Here is a 12,062-nt window from a genome sequence, read left to right on the forward strand (position 1 = left end):
GGCCATTTGGCCCATCGAGTCTGTACTGGCTCCCGTTGTAGTCAGAAGTCTCACAACAGGTTGAAGTCCAACCTGTTTATTTCCTGACTACAATCCCACCCAGCCACATTTCCGTATCGCCATGTGTTTACCCTGGCTGGCACGTCTGACACTAAGGGGCAGTTTAGCATGGCCAATCCCCCCCCTAACCATCACACTTTGCGAGGAAACCGGAGAAACCCCGGACGGAGAATGTACAGAGTCCACGCAGAGAGTGAGCCGGGAATCGAACCCGGGTCCCCGGCGCTGCGAGGGGGGGCGGGGCAGGGCTAACCCACCCACAGGCAGGCGGCTCTGACGGACTGAATTCTTTCTCACCCAGGACACGGTGGAATCAACCAGCTGGGAGGCATGTTTGTCAATGGGAGACCTCTCCCTGATGTGGTGAGACAGCGGATTGTGGATTTAGCACACCAGGGGGTAAGGCCGTGCGACATCTCCCGACAGCTGCGAGTCAGTCACGGCTGTGTCAGCAAAATCCTCGGCAGGTGAGAACAGAGTCGTACCCGCGCGCGGGGAGGCCCCTCGGCCCATCTAGTCTGGACTGACCCATTGGGAACGCTGAACTCTCAAACTAACCCCACTTGCCAGCACTGGGCCCATCGCCCTGAGTGTTACGATGTGCCTAGTGTTCATCCAAGTACTTTTTGAAGGGTGTGAGACCTCCCCCACCCTCCCAGGCAACGCGTTCCAGACCCTCACCACCCTCTGGGTAAAAGATTTCTTCCTCACGTCCCACTACACCTCCCACCCCTCACCTTGAACCTGTCTCCCTCGTGACTGAGCCTCCGACTAAGGGGGAACGGTTCCTCCTTTTCCCTTCTGCACCGTCTCTCCGGCACAGATTCTCTCCGAGCCCATCCGCTATATTCCCGTAACCTCATGTATTTAGACCACAACTCCCTAACCTGCACATCTTTGGACACTAAGGGGCAATTTAGCATGGCCAATCCACCTAACCTGCACATCTTTGGACACTAAGGGGCAATTTAGCATGGCCAATCCACCTAACCTACACATCTTTGGACACTAAGGGACAATTTAGCATGGCCAATCCACCTAACCTGCACATCTTTGGACACTAAGGGGCAATTTAGCATGGCCAATCCACCCTAACCTGCACATCTTTGGACACTAAGGGACAATTTAGCATGGCCAATCCACCCTAACCTGCACATCTTTGGACACTAAGGGGCAATTTAGCATGGCCAATCCACCTAACCTGCACATCTTTGGACACTAAGGGGCAATTTAGCATGGCCAATCCACCCTAACCTGCACATCTTTGGACACTAAGGGGCAATTTAGCATGGCCAATCCACCTAACCTGCACATCTTTGGACACTAAGGGGCAATTTAGCATGGCCAATCCACCCTAACCTGCACATCTTTGGACACTAAGGGATAATTTAGCATGGCCAATCCACCTAACCTGCACATCTTTGGACACTAAGGGACAATTTAGCATGGCCAATCCACCCAACCTACACATCTTTGGACACTAAGGGACAATTTAGCATGGCCAATCCACCTAACCTGCACATCTTTGGACACTAAGGGACAATTTAGCATGGCCAATCCATCTAACCTACACATCTTTGGACACTAAGGGGCAATTTAGCATGGCAAATCCACCTAACCTCCACATCTTTGGACACTAAGGGACAATTTAGCATGGCCAATCCACCTAACCTACACATCTTTGGACACTAAGGGGCAATTTAGCATGGCCAATCCACCTAACCTACACATCTTTGGACACTAAGGGACAATTTAGCATGGCCAATCCACCTAACCTACACATCTTTGGACACTAAGGGGCAATTTAGCATGTCCAATCCACCTAACCTGCACATCTTTGGACACTAAGGGGCAATTTAGCATGGCCAATCCACCTAACCTACACATCTTTGGACACTAAGGGGCAATTTAGCATGGCCAATCCACCTAACCTACACATCTTTGGACACTAAGAGGCAATTTAGCATGGCCAATCCATCTAACCTACACATCTTTGGACACTAAGGGGACAATTTATTATGGCCAATCCACCTAACCTGCACATCTCTGGATGCTAAGGGGTAATTTAGCATGGCCAATCCATCTAACCTACACATCTTTGGACACTAAGGGGACAATTTATTATGGCCAATCCACCTAACCTGCACATCTCTGGATACTAAGGGGCAATTTAGCATGGCCAATCCACCTAACCTACACATCTTTGGACACTAAGGGGCAATTTAGCATGTCCAATCCACCTAACCTGCACATCTTTGGACACTAAGGGGCAATTTAGCATGGCCAATCCACCTAACCTACACATCTTTGGACACTAAGGGGCAATTTAGCATGGCCAATCCACCTAACCTACACATCTTTGGACACTAAGGGACAATTTAGCATCGCCAATCCACCTAACCTGCACATCTTTGGACACTAAGGGGCAATTTAGCATGGCCAATCCACCTAACCTACACATCTTTGGACACTAAGGGGCAATTTAGCATGGCCAATCCACCTAACCTACACATCTTTGGACACTAAGGGACAATTTAGCATGGCCAATCCACCTAACCTACACATCTTTGGACACTAAGGGGCAATTTAGCATGGCCAATCCACCTAACCTACACATCTTTGGACACTAAGGGACAATTTAGCATGGCCAATCCACCTAACCTACACATCTTTGGACACTAAGGGACAATTTAGCATGGCCAATCCACCTAACCTACACATCTTTGGACACTAAGGGGCAATTTAGCATGGCCAATCCACCTAACCTACACATCTTTGGACACTAAGGGGCAATTTAGCATGGCCAATCCACCTAACCTACACATCTTTGGACACTAAGGGGCAATTCAGCATGGCCAATCCACCTAACCTGCACATCTTTGGACACTAAGGGGCAATTTAGCATGGCCAATCCACCTAACCTACACATCTTTGGACACTAAGGGACAATTTAGCATGGCCAATCCACCTAACCTACACATCTTTGGACACTAAGGGACAATTTAGCATGGCCAATCCACCTAACCTACACATCTTTGGACACTAAGGGGCAATTTAGCATGGCCAATCCACCTAACCCGCACGTCTTTTAGACTGTGGGAGGAAACCGGAGCACCCGGGGGAAACCCACGCAGACACGGGGAGAATGTGCAGGCTCCACACAGACAGTGACCCGAGCCGGGAATCGAACCCGGGTCCCTGGCGCCGTGAGGCAGCCGCGCTAACCCACCGTGCGACCCAGGGAGTGTTGAATCAGTGATGTTTCAAAGAGACTGGTGCGAGAGGGAGATCCCGTTCTATCCTGTTTCATCCTTTGACCCTGGAATGTGTCACAGGTACTACGAGACGGGGAGCATCATGCCAGGGGTCATAGGCGGCTCGAAACCCAAGGTTGCCACGCCAATGGTGGTGGAAAAGATCGCAGAGTACAAGCGGCAAAACCCAACAATGTTTGCCTGGGAGATCCGAGATCGGTTGATTGCTGAGGGAGTGTGTAACAGCGAGACGGTGCCCAGTGTGAGCTCCATTAACAGGTAAGAGATAGCGACATGAGTGCAGTCTCAACCCTTCTTGTCAACTGTGAAGCTTGCAATTTGGAAGGTCTAACCCAGATAGGAAATATACAGCAAATGGTAGAACCCTTAGGAGTATTGATAGGCAGAGGGATCTGGGCGTACAGGTACACAGGTCACTGAAAGTGGCAACGCAGGTGGAGAAGGTAGTCAAGAAGGCGTACGGCAACGCTTGCCTTCATCAGACAGGGCACTGAGTTTAAAAATTTGGCAAGTCAAGCTTTGTAGAACCTTAATTAGGCCACACTCGGAATATAACGTTAAGCTAAAGCACGCTGGCACAGTGGTTAGCACTGCTGCTTCACAGCTCCAGGGACCCAGGTTCCATTCCCAGATTGGGTCACTGTCTGTGTGGAGTTTGCACATTCTCCCTGTGTCTGCATGGGTTTCCTCTGGGTGCTCCGGTTTCCTCCCACAGTCCAAAATATGCCAGTTTAGGTGGATTGGCCATGATAAATTGCCTCTTAGTGTCCAAAGATCTACAGATTAGGTGGATTGGCCATGCTAAATTGCCTCTTAGTGTCCAAAAATATGCAGGTTAGGCGGATTGGCTATGCTAAATTGCCCCTTAGTGTCCAAAGATGTGCAGGTTAGGTGGATTGGCCATGCTAAATTGCCTCTTAGTGTCCAAAAATATGCAGGTTAGGGGGATTGGCCATGCTAAATTGTCCCTTAGTGTCCAAAGATGTGTAGGTTAGGTGGATTGGCCATGCTAAATTGCCCCGTAGTGTCCAAAGATGTGCAGGTTAGGTGGATTGGCCATGCTAAATTGCCCCTTAGTGTCCAAAGATGTGCAGGTTAGGTGGATTGGCCATGCTAAATTGTCCCTTAGTGTCCAAAGATGTGCAGGTTAGGTGGATTGGCCATGCTAAATTGCGCCTTAGTGTCCAAAGATGTGCAGGTTAGGTGGATTGGCCATGCTAAATTGCCCCTTAGTGTCCAAAGATGTGCAGGTTAGGTGGATTGGCCATGCTAAATTGTCCCTTAGTGTCCAAAGATGTGTAGGTTAGGTGGATTGGCCATGCTAAATTGTCCCTTAGTGTCCAAAGATGTGCAGGTTAGGTGGATTGGCCATGCTAAATTGCCTCTTAGTGTCCAAAGATGTGTAGGTTAGGTGGATTGGCCATGCTAAATTGTCCCTTAGTGTCCAAAGATGTGCGGGTTAGGTGGAATGGCCATGCTAAATTGCCCCTTAGTGTCCAAAGATGTGCGGGTTAGGTGGATTGGCCATGCTAAATTGCCCCTTAGTGTCCAAAGATGTGCAGGTTAGGTGGATTGGCCATGCTAAATTGCCCCTTAGTGTCCAAAGATGTGTAGGTTAGGTGGATTGGCCATGCTAAATTGTCCCTTAGTGTCCAAAGATGTGCGGGTTAGGTGGAATGGCCATGCTAAATTGCCCCTTAGTGTCCAAAGATGTGCGGGTTAGGTGGATTGGCCATGCTAAATTGCCCCTTAGTGTCCAAAGATGTGCAGGTTAGGTGGATTGGCCATGCTAAATTGTCCCTTAGTGTCCAAAGATGTGTAGGTTAGGGGGATTGGCCATGCTAAATTGCCGCTTAGTGTCCAAAGATGTGTAGGTTAGGTGGATTGGCCATGCTAAATTGTCCCTTAGTGTCCAAAGATGTGTAGGTTAGGTGGATTGGCCATGCTAAATTGCCCCTTAGTGTCCAAAGATGTGTAGGTTAGGGGGATTGGCCATGCTAAATTGCCGCTTAGTGTCCAAAGATGTGTAGGTTAGCGGGATTGGCCATGCTAAATTGCCCCTTAGTGTCCAAAGATATGTAGGTTAGGTGGATTGGCCATGCTAAATTGCCCCTTAGTGTCCAAAGATGTGTAGGTTAGGTGGATTGGCCATGCTAAATTGCCCCTTAGTGTCCAAAGATGTGTAGGTTAGGTGGATTGGCCATGCTAAATTGCCTCTTAGTGTCCAAAGATGTGCAGGTTAGGTGGATTGGCCATGCTAAATTGCCCCTTAGTGTCCAAAGATGTGTAGGTTAGGTGGATTGGCCATGCTAAATTGCCCCTTAGTGTCCAAAGATGTGTAGGTTAGGTGGATTGGCCATGCTAAATTGCCCCTTAGTGTCCAAAGATGTGTAGGTTAGGTGGATTGGCCATGCTAAATTGCCCCTTAATGTCCAAAGATGTGTAGGTTAGGTGGATTGGCCATGCTAAATTGCCCCTTAGTGTCCAAAGATGTGCAGGTTAGGTGGATTGGCCATGCTAAATTGCCCCTTAGTGTCCAAAGATGTGTAGGTTAGGTGGATTGGCCATGCTAAATTGTCCCTTAGTGTCCAAAGATGTGTAGGTTAGGTGGATTGGCCATGCTAAATTGCCCCTTAGTGTCCAAAGATGTGTAGGTTAGGTGCTAAATTCTCCCTCAGTGTCCAGGAGTGTGGCGACGAGGGGGATTCTCACAGTAACTCCGTTGCATTGTTAACGTCAGCTGGATTGCGACAATAGTAAGTAAACTTAAAATTAAGTGTAAAAATGCCCTTCTGATTGCCAGAATAATCCGGACCAAAGTTCAGCAGCCGTTCCATCTGCCTCTGGAGGAGCACAGTGCGAGTCGGCTCAGCCCTGGACACACACTGGGTAAGTGGGGGCGGAGATGTGTCTGTCACGGTGGGGGATGTGTGTCTCACGAAGGAACAGGGGGTTTGGGGGGTGGTTTCCGAGGGGAGATGGGGAATAGGTGGAGAGGTGGATCAGGAGGACCGGGGGAGAGATCAGTCAGGATCTGAGTGAAGGGGACAGAACAGGATCGAGGGGCTGAATGGCCCGCTTCTGCTCCCTATTCCCCACGTCAGGATATTGGTTGCTTCACTCTGCCATCTGCAAAATTGGGGAGCCTTTGAGGTGCGCTGTGGGTATTACGTAAACCTCCGAAATGTGTTTGAGCGCGGAGGTTTCTCCAAACGTGCGCACGGTGCAGTGTATTCCTGTCACGTACACACACACGGTGCAGTGTATTCCTGTCACGTACACACACACGGTGCAGTGTATTCCTGTCACGTACACACACGGTGCAGTGTATTCCTGTCACGTACACACACGGTGCAGTGTATTCCTGTCACGTACACACACGGTGCAGTGTATTCCTGTCACGTACACACACACACGGTGCAGTGTATTCCTGTCACGTACACACACGGTGCAGTGTATTCCTGTCACGTACACACACGGTGCAGTGTATTCCTGTCACGTACACACACACGGTGCAGTGTATTCCTGTCACGTACACACACGGTGCAGTGTATTCCTGTCACGTACACACACACGATGCAGTGTATTCCTGTCACGTACACACACGGTGCAGTGTATTCCTGTCACGTACACACACACGGTGCAGTGTATTCCTGTCACGTACACACACGGTGCAGTGTATTCCTGTCACGTACACACACGGTGCAGTGTATTCCTGTCACGTACACACACGGTGCAGTGTATTCCCGTCACCTACACACACGGTGCAGTGTATTCCCGTCACCTACACACATGGTGCAGTGTATTCCTGTCACGTACACACACGGTGCAGTGTATTCCTGTCACGTACACACACGGTGCAGTGTATTCCTGTCACGTACACACACGGTGCAGTGTATTCCCGTCACCTACACACATGGTGCAGTGTATTCCTGTCACGTACACACACGGTGCAGTGTATTCTTGTCACGTACACACACGGTGCAGTGTATTCCCGTCACGTACACACACGGTGCAGTGTATTCCCGTCACCTACACACACGGTGCAGTGTATTCCCGTCACCTACACACATGGTGCAGTGTATTCCTGTCACGTACACACACACGGTGCAGTGTATTCCTGTCACGTACACACACGGTGCAGTGTATTCCTGTCACGTACACACACGGTGCAGTGTATTCCTGTCACGTACACACACGGTGCAGTGTATTCCTGTCACGTACACACACGATGCAGTGTATTCCTGTCACGTACACACACACGGTGCAGTGTATTCCTGTCACGTACACACACACGGTGCAGTGTATTCCTGTCACGTACACACACACGGTGCAGTGTATTCCTGTCACGTACACACACGGTGCAGTGTGTTCCTGTCACGTACACACACGGTGCAGTGTATTCCTGTCACGTACACACACATGGTGCAGTGTTTTCCCCCTCACGTACACACACGGTGCAGTGTTTTTCTTGTGTCTCTGTGCGCATGGAGCAATGTTTTGTGTTATTTTTGTAAAAGTATGTTTATTGAAAAATTGAAGCTTAACCATCTGAGAGCCCTGAAATTGCGAAACATTCTCACATGTTGCGGACAAACATTGCTTGGAACTGACTGGCAATATTTTTCCTGCCAGTGAGGGCAGGGAATTTGGCGCTCAGCCGAGCATCCTTTCACTGCAGCAGGACTGGAGAACCCCAGTGGAGAATTCTGGCCTCTATCTTATGGAAAATTCCAGTTTGGCAAAAACCTCCATCGTGAGACTCTTAGCGTCCCTTAACCTCTTCAACCGTAACCTACCCAACTCCGGCGCCGCAATGCCCTCCAAAATCCTTTCATTCCTTACTCCTGATTTAACGCAGACGTTCCAGCTGTCACAGTTTTGATCCCATCAACTCACTTCCCAAAATATTTCCCCTGTCCTTATCAACCTACCTCTCAAATCCACCTCTAAACCATTCTTATCGACCATCTCTCTCCAAACCTGCACATCTTTGGACACTAAGGGGCAATTTAGCATGGCCAATCCACCTAACCTGCACATCTTTGGACACTAAGGGGCAATTTAGCATGGCCAATCCACCTAACCTGCACATCTTTGGACACTAAGGGGCAATTTAGCATGGCCAATCCACCTAACCTACACATCTTTGGACACTAAGGGACAATTTAGCATGGCCAATCCACCTAACCTACACATCTTTGGACACTAAGGGACAATTTAGCATGGCCAATCCCCCTAACCTACACATCTTTGGACACTAAGGGGCAATTTAGCATGGCCAATCCCCCTAACCTACACATCTTTGGACACTAAGGGGCAATTTAGCATGGCCAATCCCCCTAACCTACACATCTTTGGACACTAAGGGGCAATTTAGCATGGCCAATCCATCTAACCTGCACATCTTTGGACACTAAGGGACAATTTAGCATGGCCAATCCACCTAACCTACACATCTTTGGACACTAAGTGGCAATTTAGCAAGGCCAATCCACCTAACCTACACATCTTTGGACACTAAGGGACAATTTAGCATGGCCAATCCACCTAACCTACACATCTTTGGGCACTAAGGGGCAATTTAACATGGCCAATCAACCTAACCTACACATCTTTGGACACTAAGGGGCAATTTAACATGGCCAATCCACCTAACCTGCACATCTTTGGACACGAAGAGGCAATTTAGCATGGCCAATCCACCTAACCTACACATCTTTGGGCACTAAGAGGCAATTTAGCATGGCCAATCCACCTAACCTACACATCTTTGGATACTAAGGGACAATTTAGCATGGCCAACCCAACTAACCTGCACATCTTTGGACACTAAGGGACAATTTAGCATGGCCAACCCAACTAACCTGCACATCTTTGGACACTAAGGGACAATTTAGCATGGCCAACCCAACTAACCTGCACATCTTTGGACACTAAGGGACAATTTAGCATGGCCAATCCACCTAACCTGCACATCTTTGGACACTAAGGGACAATTTAGCATGGCCAATCCACCTAACCTGCACATCTTTGGACGCTAAGGGGCAATTTAGCATGGCCAATCCACCCTAACCTACACATCTTTGGACACTAAGGGACAATTTAGCATGGCCAATCCCCCTAACCTACACATCTTTGGACACTAAGGGGCAATTTAGCATGGCCAATCCACCTAACCTGCACATCTTTGGACACTAAGGGGCAATTTAGCATGGCCAATCCACCTAACCTACACATCTTTGGACACTAAGGGGCAATTTAGCATGGCCAATCCACCTAACCTACACATCTTTGGACACTAAGGGGCAATTTAGCATGGCCAATCCACCTAACCTACACATCTTTGGACACTAAGGGGCAATTTAGCATGGCCAATCCACCTAACCTACACATCTTTGGACACTAAGGGGCAATTTAGCATGGCCAATCCACCTAACCTACACATCTTTGGACTGTGGGAGGAAACCGGAGCACCCGGAGGAAACCCATGCAGACACGGGGAGAATGTGCAGACTCCACACAGACAGTGAGCCGATCCGGGAATCGAACCCGGCTCCCTGGCAGCAGTGTGCTGACCCACCGACCCCTGCAGAACCAAAACGTCTTATCTCTTGGATTGAACACTCCAGTGAATCCTGCAGGTGTGTACCGGCTCCCAGGACAGCGCAGCTTAAACCTCTGCGGCTGGCTGGGCCTCTGTAGGTGCGGAGGAGACCGATGGAGAGATAGGACTGATATCCGTGTCCGGCCAACGCAGATCGCTCGGGGAGAAGCAGCAGATTCTGGGATCCGGAAACTGACTGAGTGCCAGAATGAGCCGGAACTGGTGATCTGTGACCCAGGCACATAATCCCTTCAGAAGAGAAACAGCTTGTACACAGTAACAAGAGAAGAACAATCCATTAACGTTCGGCTTGATGGCACTGAGTTTACTGAATAACAGAGTTTTTTGAGTTCTCCCTCTTGTCTGAGAGTGCACCAACCCGACATCTTAAACAGCACGGTCACATTTTCAAGATTTACTTCCGCCGTTTCGCTTCTAATACGATTTAACTACTTTTTAAACGCCTTCGCGGCAAAAACTGGCACCCAAAATGCGGGCATGATGCTGCCCCGCAGCGCCAGGGACCCGGGTTCCATTCTGGGTCAGTGTCTGAGCGCAGACTGCACCTTCTCCGTCGAGTCTCTCCCTCCGGGTTATCTCCCACAGGAGAAAGATGTGTAGGTTAGGTGGATTGGCCATGCTAAATTGTCCCTTAGTGTCCAAAGATGTGCAGGTTAGGGTGGATTGGCCATGCTAAATTGTCCCTTAGTGTCCAAAGATGTGCAGGTTAGGTGGATTGGCCATGCTAAATTGTCCCTTAGTGTCCAAAGATGTGTAGGTTAGGTGGATTGGCCATGCTAAATTGTCCCTTAGTGTCCAAAGATGTGCAGGTTAGGTGGATTGGCCATGCTAAATTGTCCCTTAGTGTCCAAAGATGTGTAGGTTAGGTGGATTGGCCATGCTAAATTGTCCCTTAGTGTCCAAAGATGTGTAGGTTAGGTGGATTGGCCATGCTAAATTGTCCCTTAGTGTCCAAAGATGTGTAGGTTAGGTGGATTGGCCATGCTAAATTGCCCCTTAGTGTCCAAAGATGTGTAGGTTAGGTGGATTGGCCATGCTAAATTGTCCCTTAGTGTCCAAAGATGTGTAGGTTAGGTGGATTGGCCATGCTAAATTGTCCCTTAGTGTCCAAAGATGTGTAGGTTAGGTGGATTGGCCATGCTAAATTGCCCCTTAGTGTCCAAAGATGTGCAGGTTAGGTGGATTGGCCATGCTAAATTGTCCCTTAGTGTCCAAAGATGTGTAGGTTAGGGTGGATTGGCCATGCTAAATTGTCCCTTAGTGTCCAAAGATGTGTAGGTTAGGTGGATTGGCCATGCTAAATTGCCCCTTAGTGTCCAAAGATGTGCAGGTTAGGTGGATTGGCCATGCTAAATTGTCCCTTAGTGTCCAAAGATGTGTAGGTTAGATGGATTGGCCATGCTAAATTGCCCCTTAGTGTCCAAAGATGTGCAGGTTAGGTGGATTGGCCATGCTAAATTGCCCCTTAGTGTCCAAAGATGTGCAGGTTAGATGGATTGGCCATGCTAAATTGCCCCTTAGTGTCCAAAGATGTGCAGGTTAGATGGATTGGCCATGCTAAATTGCCCCTTAGTGTCCAAAGATGTGCAGGTTAGGTGGATTGACCATGCTAAATTGCTCCTTAGTGTCCAAAGATGTGCAGGTTAGGTGGATTGGCCATGCTAAATTGCCCCTTAGTGTCCAAAGATGTGCAGGTTAGGGGGATTGGCCATGCTAAATTGTCCCTTAGTGTCCAAAGATGTGCAGGTTAGGGGGATTGGCCATGCTAAATTTCCTTCTGAGAAAGGCTATGTCATACCCAATTCCAAATCCTTGCCCGTGAATAAAATGTGTGCGAATCTTTTAACCTTTTGCGTGTTTTCTCTCCAGTCCCCAACTCGACCGTCACACCACCGGAATCTCCTCCCGCCAGCGACTCCCTGGGCTCCTCCTATTCCATCAATGGCCTGCTCGGAATCGTCCAGCAAAACAACGAACCCAAGAGGAAAGCGACTGAAAGTAAGCAAACTGGCGTGATCTGCACCAGAATTGGTCTCTTGACTCTGATCTCTGCTTCCCCACTTTGGCTTGATTCAATTCCCCCAAACCTCTTGTAAAAC

At 49.0% G+C, this 12,062-nt stretch overlaps 1 protein-coding gene across 1 annotated transcript in view; it reads left to right on the forward strand.

The window, feature by feature from the left end:
* Positions 1-351: 351 nt before the first annotated feature.
* pax8 (paired box 8) overlaps positions 352-12,062 on the forward strand; it is a gene marked incomplete at its 5' end in the record, with an annotated part of 32,769 nt that continues 21,058 nt past the window's right edge. The window contains 4 exons of the mRNA XM_080217268.1: positions 352-527; positions 3,396-3,593; positions 6,139-6,224; positions 11,833-11,961. Of these exons, the coding sequence (XP_080073394.1) occupies positions 352-527; positions 3,396-3,593; positions 6,139-6,224; positions 11,833-11,961 (589 nt within the window). The remainder of the gene's footprint in view (positions 528-3,395; positions 3,594-6,138; positions 6,225-11,832; positions 11,962-12,062) is intronic.

The sequence above is a fragment of the Carcharhinus amblyrhynchos genome, chromosome 34, assembly GCF_965287045.1.
Source record: "Carcharhinus amblyrhynchos chromosome 34, sCarAmb.v2.hapA, whole genome shotgun sequence".
Classification (NCBI taxonomy): domain Eukaryota; kingdom Metazoa; phylum Chordata; class Chondrichthyes; order Carcharhiniformes; family Carcharhinidae; genus Carcharhinus; species Carcharhinus amblyrhynchos.